Source organism: Telopea speciosissima, chromosome 1, assembly GCF_018873765.1.
Source record: "Telopea speciosissima isolate NSW1024214 ecotype Mountain lineage chromosome 1, Tspe_v1, whole genome shotgun sequence".
Taxonomy (NCBI): Eukaryota; Viridiplantae; Streptophyta; class Magnoliopsida; order Proteales; family Proteaceae; genus Telopea; species Telopea speciosissima.
The window spans coordinates 4,136,160-4,158,381 of record NC_057916.1 but is presented as its reverse complement, the minus strand read 5'-3'; the positions used below and the strand labels follow the sequence as shown (position 1 = coordinate 4,158,381).

At 38.0% G+C, this 22,222-nt stretch overlaps 1 protein-coding gene across 4 annotated transcripts in view; it reads left to right on the top strand.

Moving 5' to 3' along the window:
• The window catches only part of LOC122649042 (ferrochelatase-2, chloroplastic), a 38,863-nt gene that overhangs the window by 9,704 nt on the left and 6,937 nt on the right, over positions 1–22,222 (top strand). For 2 of the 4 annotated variants that reach the window (XM_043842394.1, XM_043842391.1), the window contains 6 exons: positions 4,440–4,543; positions 4,629–4,755; positions 6,394–6,546; positions 9,077–9,177; positions 9,333–9,534; positions 12,267–12,721. In XM_043842394.1, the coding sequence (XP_043698329.1) occupies positions 4,440–4,543; positions 4,629–4,755; positions 6,394–6,546; positions 9,077–9,177; positions 9,333–9,534; positions 12,267–12,491 (912 nt within the window). In that variant the 3' untranslated portion in view covers positions 12,492–12,721. Of the gene's footprint in view, positions 1–4,439; positions 4,544–4,628; positions 4,756–6,393; positions 6,547–9,076; positions 9,178–9,332; positions 9,535–12,266; positions 12,722–12,897; positions 13,412–22,222 lie in introns of those variants that run through there. The other 2 variants (XM_043842392.1, XM_043842393.1) reach the window with 2 other exon arrangements.

Below are 22,222 nucleotides of genomic sequence, written 5' to 3'. Positions count from 1 at the left end.
ATTCGGTTACACTAAGTTTGTTTATATGATGTTTTTTCACCACCTTACATTCAACTCCATATATCAATTCGGGTCGTATACTATGAAATTTGTGATAAAATCAAACTGGAATAACCAGGATCAGATGAGAAGAAGAAGAGAACACAAGGAGAAAAGCAGAAGAGAAGAGAAGAAGGAAATAAAACGAGAGAAGAAAAAAACAAACGTAGGAAGAAAACAAGCGTAGGATTGGAGGGAGTCCCCTAACGTGAGCGGGTTTGATCAGTGGGTTGCGACGTGTGTTCTTCCTTTCTCCCTCACATCTCTCCTTTCTCTCTCTATCATTATCAAACTTCTCTTCCAGGTCTTTGTTCTATCATCTAATCTTCTGTTATGCTTCTTCTATTTCTGTTATTCCATCTGGATTCCTTTTGTCATTGTTGAAAGTTAAGGCTTTGCTGGATTTACTGTTGGAGTTGAGAAGGGCACTCATGGATCCATTATACCTATTCCGTTAGACTTGAGATTAAGGTATAATCTTCCCATCAGTCGGCGACCCATTACTGGAATCTTAGTCCCAACCAACCTTCCTACCATAAGCTTTGTAGATAGAAAAGAAATAGAAGGAGAGGAGAGGAGAAAAGAGTGAGAGAAAAGCTGGACTCTCTTAGCTTTGAGAGAGGCCAGAAATCATTACTTATAGAGAGCACTTTACAGGGGCAAAAATGAAACTAAAAAGGGAGGAGGGGAAGCCCCCTCGGTATTAGCGCCAGATTGTCTGTCGCTAATCTAGAGAGGGGTCTTTCCCTTTTTACCCTCCAACATATACTTCTAATACTCCCCCTCAAGATGGAGCAGATATATCAATCATGCCCAGCTTGTTACAAATATAGTCAACCCTCCCACTTACTAGAGACATCGTAAAAATATCGGCAAGTTGTTCTCCAGTCTTGACATACTTTGTAGAGATTATGCCCTGTTGGAGTTTTTCTCTTACAAAGTGATAATCCACCTCAATATGTTTGGTTCTCTCATGGAATACGGGGTTTGAGGCTATATGTATCGCTGCCTGGTTGTCACACCACAATTGCATTGGTGTGCAGTTCGCAAACCCTAGCTCAGTCAACAACATCTTCAACGAAACCAGCTCACAGGTAGAATGGGCCATGGCTCGGTACTCTGATCTGCACTTAATCTAGCCACTACACTCTGTTTCTTACTCTTCCATGAGACAAGGTTCTCTCCAACAAATACACAGTAGCCTGTAGTTGACCTTCGATCCATCGGTGATCTAGCCCAATTTGCAGCAGAAAATCCCTCAACTCGTGTATGGCCATGATGAGTGTACACTAATCCTCGTCTGGGAGCCTTCTTGAGATACTTTAAAATCCGAATGACAGCATCCCAATGAGGTGTCCTAGGAGATGACATGAATTGACTTATAATACTGACCGGAAAAGAAATATCAAGTCGAGTGAATGTCAAGTAATTCAGCTTTCCAACCAACCTTCTGTATCTTTCTGGATTATCAAGGACATCTCCCTCATCTGCAACAAGTTTGATATTGGGATCCATTGGGTTATCAAGAGGTTTGCACCCTAGCATTCCAGTCTCCGTAAGCAAGTCAAGAGTATACTTCCGCTGCAAGAGAGATATTCCCTTCCTGGATTGAGCCATTTCAACTCCTAGGAAATAATTCAACTTTCCCAAATCTTTAGTTTGAAATCTATGTTGTAGATGAGTTTTCAAACTATCAATTCCTGTAGGGTCATCACCAATAATCACAATGTCATCAACATATACAATCAGAAAAATTCTTCCAGCACTTGTCTGACGGTAAAAGAGAGAGTAGTCACTATTGCAGCATGACAAACCAAACTCAAGAACCACTTCTGTAAACCGGCCAAACCAGGTCCTTGGAGACTATTTCAATCCATACAAGGATTTCTTCAATCTACAAACTAACCCAGACTCCCCCTGAGCAACAAACCTTGGAGGTTGCTCCATATACACTTCCTCTTGGGGATCTCCATGGAGGAAGGCATTCTTAACATCGAGCTGATGCAAAGGCCACCGATGAGAGGCGGCAAAAGAGATCAAGACCCGAACAGAGGTGAGCTTGGCAATCGGAGAAAAAGTATCCAAGTAATCGACACCATACACCTATGCATAGCCTTTAGCCACCAAGCGAGCTTTCAGGCGAGCAAGAGATCCATCAGCATTAACTTTGGCCACATAGACCCAACAACAACCAATGGCAGACTTCCCAGGGGGCAGTGGAACAAGGTCCCAATTGTGGTTGTGGTCCAAAGCTTGTAATTGTTCTTCCATAGCTGTCCTCCAACCAGAAATAGATAATGCCTCTGCAATGCTCTTACTCCTCTTAGGAATAGGATGAGAAGCAATAGTGGAAAGACAGGTTTGAAAGGTAGGAAATAAACCAGAATAAGAAACATGAAAAGAAATTGGGTGTTTAACACACTGACGGGTACCTTTCCGATGTGCAATGGGCTGATCCAAATCTGAAAAGATAGGATCAAGGTTAGAATCCACAGACGGCAAAGACGTGGCAGCAGGTGGAGCATCAATAGGGGCAGCAACTTCTTCCCTTGGACGAGGTTCATGATGATAAACATGAATGATTGGAGGCCGAACACGAGGTTGCACAGGAGGCTGCACATGAGATGGAGCAACAAGAGGCTACACAGGAGGCTGAATGGTTGATACGACTCGATACATACTGATACGGTCGATACTAGCGATAGTTCGATACATCTCGATAAAAGCCATAAAACCCCCATTTTGAGTCAAACTCGATTCAGGCAGAAAAAAGAGGAGAAACTCCCAACGGAGAGTCTCAAACCTTCCATTTAACCAAGTTTTATCACACTTTTGGAGTTGAGGCTCCTAATCTACATAAAAAACTGAATCAAGTAGTGCTACAACAACTTAGTTTGCATCATTCAACAAGTTTGAACCACCCTGACACTCTTCATGGCAATAGACTATTACAATATGTAAGAAACTTCATCTTTTATAATAATTTCAATTAAATGCACTTGTCTGACTATACGCTATTCTCCATGTTATATATTGCTTATTTGTATTGTTTTTTGCCCTAAAAGTGTATTTCCATGTGTATCTTAACCATTTCCATGCGTATCTGTAGCGTACGATATGTATCTCCAATACAATACAATACGTCTCTTAAAATCACCCTCCCGATACCGATACTTTAAACCTTGCGCACTGTATAATATAGAGAACCCTAATCCCCGAAAGTACAAAACTACCCCCCAGTATTGGGAAAGAATGAACTTGCTGGATTAAACTGAGATCAGGCTTCACCAATAACAATCTCCCACTTGAAAACTGATATTTGCACTTCATTGAAACAACTTCAAATATCAGTTTTCAAGTGGTTAGTTTGACGTGATTCCAGTGGCAAATGAAAGAGGATTCGTGGCTCTACTACTTTGGTAAAGAAAGTTTTCTCCTATTTTTAGTGGAGGGTATCCAAATTTGCGTTGGAAGTGACAACAGATGTAACGACAAAATTTTGGAGGGAGTGAAGGATAGAGTGACTTACTTCTCTTGTAGGATGCAAATCAACTCTAATGGTGGTCTACAACTCTTCTAGGATGTAGGTGTAGAACAAAACTCCTACTCTTCTAGGAAGGAGAGAAAATTCTTCAAAGTTTCTGGGGTGAACACTACTAGGTTCAAGAGAAGTGCTTGTAGAAACCTTCAACAAAATATCACTTCGTAACTGTCCTTACAATGAGAATAGGTTGTCCTTTAATAGGAAAACAAAGGAAACCCTAAAAGTTGCTGCAACATCCCAGCTCTTGATTTTTCTATGGTTGAGATTGATTACAAGCATAAGTAAAAAAAACCCTAATAAAAAATAGTCTACAATTCAAAGATTTTTCCTGCCTTGAAGCATTTTCAAAAGAGACTTTGTAGCCTTCAAGAGGGACTTTTTAGTCTTTAAGAGATAATTTGTAGCCTTAAAGAAGGACCTTGGAAGTGTAGTTGAAGTTGTGTAGACCAAGAGAATCTTTGAAGGATAAGCTGCCATGTCATCTTGCACTCAAGAATTAGAGAGCCACTTTTAAGAGATGAAGAGTCGCCCAATCAAAAGAGGCCAATTAGGAGGGGGTGCTTAGTCAAGGGTTAGTTTCACATGTAGGCTTGCTAGGGGGTTGGGCTAGGTCTAAGGGAGGCTGTCTAGGGGGTTCGGCTAGTTCCAAGGTGAGACTTACAGGTCCAAATTCTAACCCAGCTCTTCTATATTTGACCTGTCTTTTTCTTTTCTTTTCCCTTAATTTTGTTTTCAATCTTTAACTTCTTCTTAATTGTCAAATTTCCATGCGGCATAGCAGGTTTGGACTTTATTAGGTGTAGTTATGTTTTTGTTTGTTTATCTATTTCTTTATTTTTTGTCTTATGTCTTGTAGATTAAAAGAGATGGGATAACAAAACTCGTTGTGCTTCCTCTTTACCCACAATTTTCAATATCAACTAGTGGGTCTAGCCTCAGGCTGTTGGAGGGTATATTCAGGTGATTAATGTGTAAACATTGTGATGTTTCAAAGATACACCATGTCTTTGATTTTTATCTGACAGATCTCATATTGGATCACCAGGCAGGATGAGTATCTGGTTAACATGCAGCATACGGTTATACCATCCTGGTACCAGCGTGAAGGGTATATAAAGGCCATGGCAAATTTAATTGAAAAGGAGCTAGAAAAGTTTGATTTCCCTGAGAAGGTATGACACTTCTTTCTTGTTCATTGGATCTATTTGCAGCATGTTTACCTTTTAACCTGTGTGTGGTGCAGTCTGTAAAATCACAGCATTGGTTAGCACATTGATGCCATGGCATAGTGTTCTGGAATCACTTTATGTCCCTTAGTTGCCCATGTTCGATGTTCCTAATTTTCTTCCACAAGAGCATATTCCATACTTGAAGAATTCAACTACCAAGACTATGTTGTTTGGTTTTTGTTAGAAAAAGGGAATCAGGGACACGAAATAGGGGATTTCATTGTCCTCATGTTTTTTAGACCGGGTATTATTTGGCCCTAAGGTTTTCCATGAATGTAGTGTGGAAATGCAGACAGTGTTAGTGGTTCTTGTTTCAACAGCATGGTGAGGGGGTGGGGAAGACAGGGAGAGAGAAAAGAAGAGAAGCTATATACAGGCATAGTACTTTTTGAAGTGGAGAAAACTTTATTATATCGTAAGGAAAGAACTTTAACGTGTTTAGGAAATTTACAGGACTAATCATTTATATAAACTTTAAAATTTTAGCCAATTATACTCTTATGTGAACTTTTTTAGCTACAATAAAAGTACATTCTGTCACTTTTACATCATTAACCCTTGGAGTGAAAAAAGGGTAATATACAGGCAAGGCAAATCTACTCTTTTCTAAACATAAAAAACTTATTTCATTAAGCTCAATCAAGAAGTCTCATAAAGCGCCCCTCCCTTTCTCTCTTTTGATATTTTATTAGTTTATTACAAAGAGAGCATTAATTAGAAGTAGTTATAAAGAGAGCATTGATTAGAAGCAGTTAATATGGTTCGACTTGTTATATCACCTTAGTGAAAGTGAGGGAAGGGGTTTACAGTTGTATCTAGAGGGTAGTTAAGGAATTGAGGATAGAAAAAAGAATCCATGAATTTATTTTGAGTTTGAAGAGATTATGAATGCTTTGGCCTAATTTCATGTTCTGCCTTACCATGTAGTGGATTTTCTTATTCTTCATGTGAATTGTTACCCGAATACATCAATCAAATATCTATCAATGCATGGAATGCCATATCCTCTTTTGAGGTAGATTTTCTTAATATCGATTCTTGGTTGTTATTTCTAGCGAAGTCAATGAAGCAGGACTTAACAAAAAAAGCTGCATAGAGCTATATCCAGTGGTTGGTAACTACCTTAAAAAAATGACATGTTATATCAATTTTAGAAACTTAACTTTTTCACATTCAAAATATAAATAATCAAATTGGTTAAAAATGTCTATGATGTGCATGGTTGGATGAATTATTGTGTGTACAACCTATTCTTACAAGTAGGAACTTGTAGAAATTCACTTCAAAATATTTCTAGGTGCAAGATGTAAATATATTAGTTATAAACTACGGAATCATTTTGGTCTTGCTGGATATTATAGATATTAGAAAAGCAGATCTTCTGTGGCATGTGCATGGTTCAAAATCTTTTATTTAAAGCATAGATTTTCTTTCTCCTCTTTCTGGCACAGTCTTTGTATCTCATTTCAGCTCTTATTTCTTTGCTTTCAGAACTATAAGAATAAAATATTTGCTTGGTGCTAATATCATCACACTTTCTTGTTAAGTTTTGATAAACTTACTTGAGAAAGAGGATTGTAGGTGATGATCTTTTTCAGTGCTCATGGAGTCCCACTTGCATATGTGGAAGAAGCTGGTGATCCATACAAAGCAGAGATGGAGGAATGTGTGGATTTGATTATGGAAGAATTGGAGAAGCGGAGAATAAGGAATGCATATACTCTTGCTTATCAGGTGGCTTGCCTATTCCTTAATTTTGTTTCATAGTCCTATTCACGAATATATTGGTCTGTCGTAATTGACTTATCAGTTAATCCATAGATACTGCTCTCTGATTAACATGAGGAGAAAAGAAGAGTAACTTTGTTTTTGTTAAGAAAGGTAGAATCTCAATTCTGAACCTGCATTTGAACCAAAAGGTAAAAGCAAAATTCTCTCGACACCCACCCATAATGCGCTGTAATAACTGTGACAACTGCTTCTCCTATATCCTCGAACTGTTAAGAAGGACACACAGCAATGTATATCAACACCCCATGCATGTGCAGACATACACACACAGCTCTGCACATGACACCAACACGTGGCACCAAGGGTACACGGTGCAGAGGCACAGCAACACACTCTGCCATACATACCTACAACCGCTTATCCTAAAAGCTCAAGCTGTTAGGAAGGGCACACAAAAACATTTATCAATAATAACTAGTAACGACAACTATCATTAGTACTCAAACTGACTAAATATTGAAATATTTGATAACAAAAATACAGTAATTAAAGGTATGATATGTGCAACACTTTCCTTGAGATAAGCCATGTACATATCATGGACATCTATTTCATGAAGTGCATAAGCAGAAATTTGCACATTTCTTCATTTTATAACCTTAGGCAATTCCCTTATGATCTATCACTAGTGATTAGAGTACCATTCTTAGCTCCTCCCAGTACGACCCTTGGATTAGACTGCTTGCTGAATTTTGATGATTGTTTTAATGCAGCCATGCAGGCAGATTTACCAAGACTGCAAGTAATGGGCCCAAATGGACCTATAAACAGAATAGAAACTAAAAGAGACAGATAGGGACTTGTTCACCATTAACAAAGCTAGGGTTTGACCATCAAACCACTTGGAAGAGAAGCATTCCTTTAACCATAACAAAAAATTATTGCTTTTCACCTAAATTATGCTCTTTACATTCTTCATATAGATAAAATTATGGCAAAAGGTTTTGTGCACGACTGGCATGGTCCACGGTTGCGCACAAAACCATTGGATGGGGACAAAAGCCCCAATCGAAATACCCAAACCCCTCCTATATTATGAATCGTTGATGAGAGAGAATCTCCCGCGCATGAACCCCTTCCCCTAAAATTATTATAATAACCATAAATAATATTATTATATCCCATACATGAGTTTGACTTTTGATTCTTACAAAGAATTACTAATTTAACTATAATTACAATTTTAGTCACTCCCATAACCCCTTCCTTAAACAAACGTGAATATTAATTTAAGAAGTAAACTAAAATGACCCCTAACGAATTATACTTTCCAAAATAGTGATCCCCTCATTGATTGACTCTTCATTAGAAAGTCTGTTATAACTTTCCAGTTATCGCTCGGAATCTCTTCATCTTGGATCATAGGAAAGGCAACTCAATAGCTTTTCACGCAATTTAAATTCACGCAAAACAAAGAAGTTTTGACTGGTGCTGGCAGATCTTCTGTGAACTGGGAATTGCAATATGTGATTTGTCAATTCCAATTAGGACCATGGACTCTGTTGCCACTGAACTTAATTTGTTCTCATTCTTCCAATGTTTGGAGGTGGAAGGTGACTTGGCCACAACTAAAGAATGCTTAATCCATGTCGCAGAATATCATGGAGTTTTATTCATCTTGATAGGCAAGCTAGGACTTTAGCTTCCTCTGTTAACATCTTATTCTCATGTAGGACACAACCATGCATTTCATCCTAGATGAACTTGGCAAAACTGGGACAACATATAATGTCTTTTTATCTTTACCCTATTGTGTCACAAGGCAAGGGCCTTCTTGAATTTTTATTGATTATCCATCTCTGCCCTTGCTTATTAATAAAGTTGTTATTCATCAAAATAAAATGTACTACTCTTACAACAAAATCCACAATTGTACATGCTTTTGGATCAAATGTTATTATGAGGGATTCAGTTGACAAAAGTGAGAAGGCGGACCTCGGCAGAACAGTAAGGTTGCTCCATTGTGACCTAGTGGTCGGGGCTCCGAATTGGGAAACAGCCTCTCCGAGAAGCAGGGGTAAGGCTTCGTACATTATGACCCTCCTCAGACACCGTAGTGGTGGGAGCCTAGTGCACTGGGTACGCCGTACCCCCCCCCCCCCCTCCCCTTTTTCAGTTGACAATACTGAGTATTATGAATATACACAGTCTTTACAACATCCTCTACATAATGAATCACACATTCATACCTACCTTTTTAAGGTTTTAGGCTTAGGGACTTTTGAGGTTTTGAAGTATCAGATTTAGAGGTTGGGATTTGGGGTTTTCAGAATTTATCATACTCCCAGGTTTTAAGCGTAGATCGTGTTATTTCTCAGCTACATGTCATGATGTTTGTTTTTTTTTTTTTTTAAATGGATGTATTCTTTGTCTAGGTAAGTGTATGTTAGCCTTCTATTCCCTTGCTTCTCTGTATTACTCTTGTTTTTATTTTTACACTAGCTTTATTGACAGATTCTGAATGTATTTGCAGAGCAGAGTTGGTCCAGTGGAATGGTTGAAGCCATACACTGATGAGACTATCATTGAGCTGGGACAAAAAGGGATAAAAAGTCTTCTTGCAGTCCCTATTAGGTATTTAGTTCCATGACTTGTGGATTACCCTCATGTTATTTATTGTTATAGATGATCTTGAATGTGGTCATTTTCTTGTGATTCTGTTGTTAATTTTACCTGTCTTTTGAGTTGGATTATTTGAAAATGAATACTCTGTTGTACTTGATTTCCAGTTTTGTCAGTGAACACATTGAAACTCTTGAAGAGATCGATGTTGAGTACAAAGAGTTAGCTTTAAAATCTGGCATAGAAAATTGGGGACGTGTTCCTGCTCTAGGGTGTGAATGCACTTTCATTTCGGATTTGGCAGATGCTGTAATTGAAAGTCTTCCATATGTGGGAGCAATGGCTGTTTCAAATCTTGAAGCTCGTCAGGTAACCATTATAAACCCCTGATCTATGTCTTTGAAATGCGTGTGTATGTAAAATTACTACACCAGAGTGGACAAAATGTCTATTTTTGTGAAAGTGGATATAAGGTCTTTGATAATGGTGATGTCAGAAAACCTGACAAAACTACTGATTAAAAAAAAAAAGATATCAGCATGTCAGTTAATGGAGGTAAAATGGTCAAGAAATTCCCTAGGTATGTGGATATTAGCATAGATTGAAAGTCTCCCACAGAGAGCAGACTTAGTCTGATATGCTAACGCTAACAGATAGGGGTTGCAATGGCAACTGTGAAGGTTCTGTGTGGGCTAGGGTGTCTTAGCTTCTCAGTGCAGCCTGAACCGTCAAATAAAAGGGCAGGGGTAGGCATGCCCAATCCAGGCTATTTATAATTGAGTGGTGTTTGGGTGGTTCACTAAAAAATGGATATAAACCTTGACAACTATGATGGCACCGATTGCGTCACAAAAAATATTAATTTTAAAGATATTTGAGAAATGACGTTAAAGAGCAATGTAAATATTAGTGTACATAACACACGAAATCTTGATGTTGTTAGTATACAAAGTTAAGTATTAGTCATGCATGTTAGCCTAGGTCATGTAATTTGGGGAGAATGTTCGAATTTTTGCATGTAGTAAAAATGGTGGCAGATCCCTTAGGATCTGCACTTCAGGATCAGTTCTGAAGGACAACCAGATTGAAATCAGGTTGTGTAGGACAAAAGTAGGGTAGGCTATAAGACTTAAGGCTGTTGATGATGTGGTAACGGTGGTGAGGGGTGAGGCTGTGAAGGGAAGAAGAAAGAAAATGTATTTTAATGATAAAAACGAAAGATAAATTTGGCGCCTAGAGTCCCACTAGTTGCCCAGCCATAGGAGTCCCACCTAGGCCAATCCGCAGGAGTCCCACCTGGGTTGCCGAGTCTCACAGCTCTTGTTTCTCACAAGGGTTCTAAAAAGGTTTGACTAATTCTAGAGGTTATGAGAACCCTCCCCCATGTTTTACATTTATAGAGAAAATGTGGAGGCTAAAGCTTCTAGTTACATTGAGAGTACAAAAGGACTTTTGGGCTTCCACACACCTAGAAAATAAACCCAATAAAACATTAAATAAATTAACTATAACTTTCAAACTTCAAACTAGGAAATTTTAAAGGCACCTAGGAACTTGAAACAATCTCATTAACTCTACCTAGGAATACGAAAAGCCAACTAAATACCTAGATATTTGAAAGATAAAAGAAAAAAAAAAACTGGGCCACATATTGGCCCTTACAAAAGCTGGACGCAGGCTAGGTCGGGCAAGATCATTCTAGATCTGACAATCCTGTGCAACAGGACTGGACAAAGCACACTAAGGTGGATCGGAATTTCAGCAAAGAGAAAATTGACTACGGCCATATCTGTACTCCTTTTGTGAAGATAGGCAACCAATCGGCAGATCTCTTCACCAAAGGGATCAACTCTCACCAGTTCAGTACTCTATTGAGCAAGTTGGGCATGTATGCATTCTCCAGCTTGAGAGAGAGTGTTAGAGTTCATGTAATAATGGTATTTAGGGTGTACTGTGACATTATCTTGTATTGTATTTTTCCTTCTTTACCTCCCTAGACTACCTTATGTTAGTATGGGAGTATTTCTGTAATTGCCCATATTATAAGCAAGTGAATATAGGGGAGAGAATCGATTATAAGCAAGTGAATATAGGGGAGAGAAATCGATTCTCTCCCCAAGACATTGTATGCATTCTTTCTCTTCTTCCTCTCAACCTCTCCACTCCTCTTCTCACCACTTATCTCCTCATCTAAGCATGGTGCCGTATTCATCAACTTTTTTTTTATGAATGTTGATTATTGGTTTAGATGTTATTGTACACCATATTACAATGCAATGCCATAAAATATGACATTACCAAGTATGAAACATAAGCCCTACAGACCCAAATCTAAATGTATGTTCTTTCTATGCACATTTTGGTCACTTATGCAACAAGGCATCTGACTCTGGGCACACCACCTTGGTGCCTTGACAACTATGGGTATCGCACAATAGCCCAATTATCAAATGAGATGGGCTTGGGCATGGGCCCTGGGTCTATTTGACTATTATGCTTCCTTTAGTTCCACCTCAAACCTTCCTGCCCGCCTGATTGCTCACTCAAACCCACCCAATTCCCACTTAACACACTTTATTATAATAAATTGCTCCGTTACACATACAAAATAATGCTAATTTTTAAAATTATACTAGGTGCCTTGGCCACCTTGTTGGTGTCCCCTTGCGTCCAGGCCCCCTCCAACACCTTGCCTGGATACCGTGACAACTATAGGCACCATTGCTTGTTGCAATGGTAAAAAACTCAGCCTGCCAGTGTGAAGACATGGTTTTGAGTTTGGGGGTGGCCACTTTGTGCAAAAAATGTAGTTATTGTTAGTGCTGGCTACAGTCCAAACCTCCTGGGACCCTGAAAAAGTGAGATTTGCACCAGTCGGTGGCCCTTATATTGTAAAGATACTAGTTTGAAAGCTCACTGGATGTGAAAACAAGTGGACTTTATCAAGTCTCTGAAAATTAAGGTGATGAAGCTTGCTATGGTTTGTTTACTTGGTACCCTATCAGCGTTCAATATCTTTTTCAGTTTTTTACTATTTTCTCTTTGTTGGGGGTATGCTATTGTGTTCTTACATGTAATGCTAATTATGGTTTTTGGTGCAGTCTCTTGTTCCCCTTGGTAGTGTGGAAGAGCTATTGGCCGCGTATGATTCACAACGGAGAGAACTACCCCCACCTGTAACAGTATGGGAATGGGGCTGGACCAGAAGTGCTGAAACATGGAATGGGAGAGCTGCCATGTTGGCAGTGCTTGTTCTATTGGTCTTGGAAGTGACAACCGGAGAAGGGTTTTTACACCAGTGGGGCATATTTCCCTTATTTCACTGAATGGATGAAGCTTAGGGTAAGACTTATCCAATTCTAAGTTGTTTTCTCAATATTTTTTTTCCACAGCATTTAGTTGTGGATCCATACCATCTAGGTACTCAATTAATCAAACACCTCCTACTAATATTAGATGTGGTGTCAGTAGAAATGCATGGCATGCTTTTGTACAAATAATATGAAATCTTAAGCTATTGTTCCCTATACAATTGTCTTAGGTACATTATATTCTTAAAGGTTAAATTGCTTCTGTAATATACATAAGCAAGTTTTCTTGACATTTATATTCACTTACTGTATGGGGAATCTCATAGCATATTTCATTTCTGTTTATCATTTTCATGAATTAAGTCAATCATGGTGGCATATGAATTTGCGGTTGGTGGTTTTTCTATGATATGGTCACAAGTTTATGTCTACAGGACATTAGTATAGATTTTAGCCCAAAGAATGTTACCCTTTTGCCGACTCTCAAGCCTTGAAGAGTCGTTCCTTGTTTGCTTTGTACTGTACCATCCTCTACAAGCAATGTGATGGCGATGACAAGCAATGGGTGGAGTACTTTCTTTCCTCAATGTGGAAGACATGATGGCGATGGCAACCACTAACAAGCTTTCACAGGCAATTGTCGACTGTACCTTGCTCGACAAAGAAAATTTTGAAACATGTTTCTTGAACTCTACTAATCCAACTAACCATATCAGTGCTTTCTTGTCTGCAGTAAGTCTCTTGAGTACTGCTGAAAGCAAATTACTTTTACTCCTGCTGCTCTTGAGGTCCCTGATGATGCCTGAGGAATACAATTTGTCCAACCTCTTGTTGCTTGGTAGTATTAGAACCATATCCAAAATTAGGATCTTTTGTTTTGGCTGTAATTTTCTTAATGTGACACTTTAAACTTAAATGTTCTCTCTTTTCTGTCTGTGTTTTGTGTTGTTGGGTTCTCTTATTATTATTATTATCATTATTTTTTGGTGGGGGAAGGGGTGGGGGGGAGAGTAGAGATCAAAATACAGGAGCACCTACATAAGATTAAGCTCTCCCTGTGCACAAGCCTTAATGGAAGTTGGACCTGACAACTTAATGTGTGGAAAAGTCGATGAGTTCAGATGTCGTTTTAACTGAATTCTTGCAATAAACAGTAATAATCCTCAGCTTGTGTGGTTCCTCTTCGTAGTGCCTGCTAAACTGCAATGTCACAAAAAGAATACCCAGATGATCTCGTAGACCAGGAGGCAAAGATTAGCTCAGATAAGACCTAAAATTTTGACCCCGCAAACCTAACCCCTGTTTTCTCTCTTCCTTTAGGATAAAGCGAAAAACAAGCAAAAGTCTTAAGGGGTTCACAAAATTCAACAACCAATCCAGAGAATCCATACCTAGTTTCACAGTTAGTCATCGAAGAAAAAAAGCAGCTACTGTTCAACACTTCTTGGGGGTGGGGGAGATTTTATATTTATTTCTTGTAAGGATATCTTCAGTCCGTGTTTGACAGACTTCTGTAGTATGTAATGCGCTTGAATATTGTGAAACAGATTTGAAGGAAGAACATTTGGTTTTATTGAACGGTCACGAGGAATCAGGCAAAGGTAGCCAGATCAGCCCCAACAATCTCTCACCTGTTTGTACTTTGTAGATGATATCTTCATATTTTGTTGAACAAATGAGGAATTTTTCAGATTCTAACAGGCCAACAAATTAATGTAGGCAGTGTTTGGTATCCATTCCCATTCTCAAAATTGCATTATCTCAGTCAAAGAAATGACCAATGATTCATGGTACCTAAGCATTGATCTTTTTCCCTAGAAAGTCTAGGGTTCTGGCACTAAAGAGGCACTGTTCTTTGTGCCGCAGTGAAGGCTGCGTCCAGACACATGGGGGTGGGCGTAATGACCACCTTGCCCCTCTGCATAGGCTGCCCATGTGCCTGTACGCAGCCTGCGCTGTGGCACAGAATATTCTCCCGGCACTAAAAGTCTAAAACCCCTAGTTGACAGGGTCAAACAAAACAAAACAAAATGTTCAGGACTAGAAGCTCAATTTTCTTTCTTAGTCAAGGAGTACATTTTCTACCAAAAAAACAAGCAGTACATTACTTTTAAAATTGACCTTAGGCCCTTGGTTAAATATTCCTGTTTTTTTTTTTTTTTCCTGTAAAGATTTGCAAGGAATTAGATAGTATCCAGTTCAATTTCTGGTAGGGGCAACAAGGATCTTACAATTTTCAGTCCATGGGCATCCCATTAAACCATATTTCGTGGCCATATAGTTAATAGTAAAAGAGGTCTATAATAGATCTACAAACACATCCTTTGCAAGATATCTTAAGCAGGTGCAGTGTGTGGTCAAGCAATCTGTAGTGTGTGGTCAACTTTAAAGTAGTTGGGAATTAGGATAAGGCTTTTGAAGTTAAGCAAGTTTAGTGACTAAAACCTTGTTTTAAAATTGCTTAATCAAAGTAACTGGCCTATTTAATGATTGGTTTGATTAACAAGTTTAAACTGCATAAATTATGTCTTTTGAGAAACCCAAACCCCCACCCATCCACCTCAAAAAAAAAAAAAAAAAAAAAAAAAAAAAATAAAAAATAAAAATAATAATAATAATAATGGGGTAGTTATCCATGTAACAATGGACGGTCACATTATAAAAAATTAGAAAATAAATTTAAGTCATCTATTTTTATATTTTATTTAATCTAAACGTTTTGTTCTTAGTCAGAGTTGGGAGAGTGCATTGTAATGTTTAGAGTATTGATACACATGGATGCAATGCATGTCAATATAAAAATTTGTCATGTCGTTAATTTGTCCATATGACAAACTAGATGCCTTGTGACATTTGGATAAATAACACACCCTTGTAAGAGTAACTATTTACCTAATAAAATAAATGCTATATTGCCTAATGAAGAGCAGGTTTCATATTGATTAGTTTGATAATTTTTAATTATTATTGCTATAATGGGTTCATGTAATCCTTTTTTTTTTATTTATTTATTGGAACAGGAGGTATTCGGCCTTTGGCCAACTAAATCCCCTAAGGCTTGTGAACGACCCCGCAACATGTTGAATAAGAGTCTTCATTTTCTAATTAAGCTAGTTGTCTTTGTTTAATTATAAATATCTTATAAAAATTAGATTCTTCAACTTCACAAGTCTTTAAAAAAATATATAATCTTATTTTTCTTCTTCTATTTTGTAAGACCCACTTAAATAAATCCATAATCTGCAACTAAAAAGGAGAAACCCACCAAGCAACCACAACTAAAATCTTACATTAATCACCCCGACTTTCTATAAAAAAGATACTTTGCATCACAAGATTAGCACAGAGACGAGAGGAGTCAAATCCTCATTCTTTTAGTCCTATGGTAATCCATAAAGTTGATCAAATAGAGAGATAACCCATTTTTAGCATGAATTCCTTCTGATCTAATTTGTTTATTTATTTATGGGAAAAAATTTCCCAAGCGCTTTCTCATATGGGTTTTTTTTATATTTTTTACATGAATTCCTTCTTATTCTAATTTGTTTATTTATTTATTGAGAACAAATTTTCCCATGAGGTCAATGTACTAGCGCTTTCTCATATGGTTTTTTTTTTAAGGGGAAAGTTTTCGTACACAACCGTATAAATATGCACGGTCGTGTCCCCTCTCACAAAGAGTTGAAAAAGTCATAAACCATCACCCATTAATTAATGCCTTGAAACTCCCACCCTCTCACATACACGGCTTACGCAGCAGTCGGGTATGAAAACCTTCCCATTTTTTTAAGAAAAAATAAATTATTATCTCTCTTTTTGTGCCGACCATATGGGTCCATGTGAAAGATATTATTCTTGGTGTTTCCATTGATGTAAGGTGAGAGATTGCATCATGGGGATCCTCTACCTTATTTATTTTAAGGTTTTTTGAGCTGCCATGATATTTTTTTTTGGTTGGTAAGAAGCTGCCATGATACCTTACAGTCCTCATGCCTCATGGTACAAGTACAACAACAACAACTCATTCTTATCCCAATTAAATGGGGTCGATCAAAACCAGACCAAATCAACTGGCTAACACCCTCTTCTATGATTGAATGGATTTTTCTTTATTTTTTTTCTTGGATAAATATATACACATTGAGTCTTGGACGGCGAGGTCGGTTATAAATTAACCTTCTATTGGCTTGTAATCCTAATAACAGTTATTGAACGGTTGTCTTAGAAGTAACATGTAACTATAGGCTCCAAAATAGAAAGGGAAGGGGGGGGGGATCCGAATCCTCTACTTCCGCCCTACTCGTATTGTCGCGCATCCCACACACAACAAGACAGAATAGACTGCCTTATCCCCCGTTCGAGTAAGGTGTTCAGTCTTTTCGTCGCCCTGCTGTGTGTGGGACACACACGATAATACGAACAGGGTGAAAAGAGAAGATCCTGACGCGGGGGAGGGAGGGGGTGAGAGGTTATCCGGATCATTATCACCTATAATTTTGACACCCTCCAATTCCCTACAATCCCTCACATGGGAGTGAAATGACCACTTACCCACTGCCTTGGGAAGTGTGTCCAGGCAGTAGATAAGTGGTCATTTCAACTCCCATGTGAGGCATTATAGGGGAATTGGAGGGTGTCAGAATTGTTAAAGATAAAAATTCGAGGTTATCCATGTCATTATATAATAAATGTTCACATTACTTGACCTATCGGAGAATATAGAGACAGATCCTTCCTTATATTGAGAGCCAACTTTGCTCATTCATCATTGTATGATAACGTATTCAATGTCATACGACGAATTTTCTGCTAATGTCACATCACACCCTATTTTTCTTCAAGTCTTTATATATTTATATAATCTAAAAGGTCGATTGTGAGTAATGTGTTAATTCATTGTTTCTAAAGAGTTTTAATTTTTAGGGGGAGTGTCCTCTGTGGTGGAATGCAGGGCGTGCATGGCAGCCAAGGAGAGAGTACATTGATATTGACATTTTAGGACAGTATATTCCTCTTTCATGGGGATGAGGTGATCATTTTGTACCTCCACTATGTCTAAGCATGTCCCCCACAAAGAAATTTTGTTTTTCTTCTTATTTTTAACAATGTAAAATAAAGATGTCAAAACTCCAAATCTTTGATAAGATTAGCTCGAAAATAAGGAGAGAGAGAGAGAGAGGACTGGACAATCATATTTTCATTGGTATAATTTTAACTTAAAATAAGTAGAAAAAGTAGTTGATATTATAAAAGATGTCATTTTGTATTTTATAAATTCATTTCAATCTGATGGCATTTTGCCAATTTTATTGAAACTTTGAATCAAAGCTTGAGTCACTTTATTTATAAATTTTGGATTAAAATTTAACGGTTGAAATATATGTGGGGCCTTTTATAACATGGATTAACTCATACTGACAAGTGGGAAATAGTAAAGTGTTATATTTCACTAGGCATACCAAAAAAAACCCATTTGTAAGTTATATATATTAATTACCGATAATTGGGTTAATAGTGCAAGGACAAAGTTTTCCTCCACCCATAGAAAACAGTTCACCCACTATCCTAGGAATCGATCACAAGAAAACCCCAATTCAACCCTATGATGGAGAAGCTTTCAAGGGTGAATCAACATCCTCCTTGGATTTTAGTATGTTCTAAAATACCTTCCCGATACCCATTCCCACCCTCTCACCCCCTCCTCCCCTCAGTGAATGGGAACCCATTCACCATGGGTGGAGGGAAACTCGATCCAATTGTTCAATATCATGTTGCGTAAAAAATAAGATAGAACACTAATATCACTGTCCTTACAAACAAAAATGTTCAAATATTACTGTAGTGCTTAATTTCAAATCTTAATCCATTTTCAATAGTTTTTCCTTAAAATTTACCGGTCAACTCATACAAGGGTTTTAAAATTGATATGATAATCAATTACGTAACTTTGGTTCAACTATATACTTAATAAAGATTACAATTAATAATTAATAAATACAATCCAGTTTCAAGATTGAACGTCCATGGTATGGGGTCCTTTGTCATATGATTGACATGGTAATTTCCAATAATTTTTTTTTTTTTTTTAAGGAGTAATTCTCAATAAATTAAAATTGCCACAAACAAGACATTATGTAGATATATTTATGTAGGAGAATCACCTTGTATGAGACCTTTCATCAATACAAAAGAAGGGGAAAGAGTATCCCACAAAGCTACTTTGAGAAGGAATGATTCTATACATCTCATCAATGAGAATTTAGATAACGATATCATCCACATGTGATCCACATGGGGTCTACATGATCAGAACAAGAGAGAGACTGTCAATGTAGATCCCATGGCTTATAATGTGAAAGGGTATATATTGCAATCTACACTCTAGCGGCGTATGTTCCCCCCCCCCCCCCTAAAAGGAATAGATAGAGCTTTCTTCTTTGGGTGTGTGGGTGGGTATGTGTGGACATTTCTTTGATGTGCATTCTTTGATTAGCGCAACTTGGTTTAACCATAATTGGCAAATTTAGATAAACAATCTTACTTATTGTTGGAAAACCGGGACTTGATTCGGGCAAGTCACCTGGATTTGAGTGAAAAACAAAATTCAGTCAACAAGAGTCATGAAGATTTGCCCAATGTTAAAAAGTGATAATAATACTCGATCGGCCTATGTCATCTTGGGTTGCTTGTAACTGAGTATTTTTACATAAGTCGACCACAACTCATCGAATTTGGTAATATCCCCACCCAAAAAATTTCCCTACCCCCTCATATTTTGTCGTTAGATAATAATAATTTTTTTTTTATGTATATTGATGTGTTGTATTCTATAGTTTTAGTTCTCTCCAAAAGGTTATTAAAGTTCGTAGGGCCTCTAGGAAAACTTTTATAGGGTTTACAAACCATGTTCTCACCCATTATTGTGCCAAACTTGGCCTAGGATATAAACCCCCCCCCCCCCCCACCAAAAAAAAAAAATGGCCTAGATTTCAATATCAGAGTATTTGCATCGGTTTCGCTGATATCAATATCGATATGGATCAACCTTGTTAGATCATATCAAACCGTTTGACCCTTTAAAATACTAATACTTAGTTTTTTTGGACGTTTTACCTTCTTCTATTCCAATACCACCTATACAGTATTGATCAAATATTAGTGTCAATATCAATTATGACAGATTTGATGCCAATAAAAAGAAAATGACGTATCCAATACACGAGGCTTTTGTCATTACAAGGTCTGAGAGGATCATAATATACACAACCTTACTCATACTTTTGCAGAAAAATTGTTTCTAGACTTGAACCCCAGATCACTTGATCACAATAGAACAACATTACAGTTACACCAAGACCCGCCCCTCGTATACCTTTAAGTGCATAGATGGAATCCACTAACTCTCTTGGATTCCATCTGAGCACGAGAATGGTTCTCACACCAAAACCTGATCTGCACCGCAGAGAACTACGACTGTTATTTGTGCTCATGTTACTCGTGCGATTTCTCTTTCTAAGTCGCCACAGACAACTAAAACAGATAAACCCCAAAAAAGTCGATATTCTCGGTTTTCTACTTTAAATTTCTACAGTGCTTACATCACCCATTAGGTACGCTATTTTTATCAACGATCCTATCAAATAACGGAGAAAAGCATCTAAAGGTATTCTTCATAAATATAAGTAAACCGCTAAGTGACGCAATCTTTTTCCTTTAAATAGTTCAATTTTTATTCTCAGCCAGTCAGGTTCTCTTATTTATTTTTCCTTTGATGTCTCCTCTTTCTTTGTTACTCTAGATAGTCGGAGAAAGCAATCTCGATTGTGTCGGAAAATTGCAAAAACGAGGAAGAGAACTTGAAGATTCGGATACGAAAAGGTTTCTGCAAGTCGAAATTGGAAAAGTTAAAAGACCGGCATCGGAGGTAATCAACGATCTCTTTGTTCCTCTTCTCTATCTAACTTGGATATTTTCTTTTTCCTTCTTGGTTTCGTTTTTGTTCAATGAAGTTCTGGAACTGTTGTTTAGATAAGATCTTCTCCGATTGAATGAAGAAGAAAGTTTATTTTTATTTTTATTTTCTCTCAATCGCATAATCGATATTGCATTTTCTGCTTCGGTTTTCGGAGCCTGAGAATGGAAATAATTTCTTTCTGGTTTTTCAAGTCGTTAGCGAATTCTATTTTAGTCACAATCCTTTCTACATCGAAGTTCCTGATTGAAAATTTGAATTCCTATTAGTTTATACTGATTTGCAATATCTTTAAGATTATATAGCTTGTCATTTCTAGGTTTATAGTTGGAAAATTCTTCTCTACAGATGCAATCGAAGTTACTTAATTAAAGCTTTCGTAATCCATTTCTTTTTTGTCTCTGAGCTTTTCTTTGTACTGTTGAGAGATCTGTGCAGAATTGCAGATCGATAAACAATCAGCAGGAGATTTTCACTGAAATTTATCTGTTATGTTATTGGAAGATGAGATTTTCTCTTCTTTCTATCAATCTGTTCTTTTCATCGTCAGCTGCAATTACACCGGTTCTCTTACTTGCCACGAGGGAGTACATAGCTGGATTGGCACTTTTACATTTTATGGCCCTTGCAATAATAATATCCTGAATGTCTCACCCAATCATACTGTAACACATGGCAAATAAAATTAGCCGCCCCATCTGAGATACTGATGCTGTCTGTATCAGGCTGACAAGCGACTGAAAAATTACTGAGATGCGTGATTGGCGAAATGATGATCTAACCCTTGTCCGAACACATTGTCCGACGGAGGTTAAATCGTCATTTCGTACCTCCATATGAAGTGACAGGACAGGACAGTCGTGTTCGAATAGTGAACAAGAGAAGATAAAAATTAGAGTGATTGGAACAAGATTTTCATGCACGACTGCACGATACCCGGACAGGTACCAATGTACTTTCTTATGGGGCAATGAAATGACCACCTTGTGATGCCCATGCGAGCTCCCATTGACTCTGATCTTAACACGAGGGCCATCTAGTTTGACAGCTTCTCTGTGAAAACAGAGGTAAGGCTGTATATATTATGACTTCCTCGGACCCCACAGTGACGAGAGTCTCGTGCACTAAGTATGTTTTTTTATTGTATTTTGGTTCTTACACCACCAATCTGGTACCTAGTATCGGGCTGACCGATTTGAACGGATACCTTAATCCATGGATTGGAGGCCATATCAGAGTTTTCTTTAATATCCAAGAATTTTATCTTTAGCAAGATTGGGTAAGTTAGGCAAATGCGTTAAAAATTTGGGGGAAGGGGGGTACGGATTGTGACGTTTTTTTTGGTAGACGGATTGTGACTTGAGTTACCTTATATGAATTCATTATGTGTGTTCTTCTCTACTGGTATTTGTGACCTAATAATTGGATTTTGGGATCATCAATAATTCACACATCTACCAGCATTGAGCTCCTTTGCTGGGAGCCCAGCCCCGAGCGAGTGCCCGTGGATATCCAATGGCTGGGCTGTGCTGTGCTGTGCTATGCACATCCTGACGGCTCTGGCCCAATATTAGGTTGGAAATTTATGGGCCCAAGCCCAGAAAAATTTTGGGACGGACTAAAATTTTCAGGCCCAAGTTGCACCAGAGCTCTCGGAGGAGTGCATATGTAACGTTGAGAGATACCATTTGTGTCCATGGAATTGGTGAGGTTCGTCACCCACAAGTGACGCAATGTTTATCCATCAGATATTTGTCAGCTGCGCTTCCCGCGT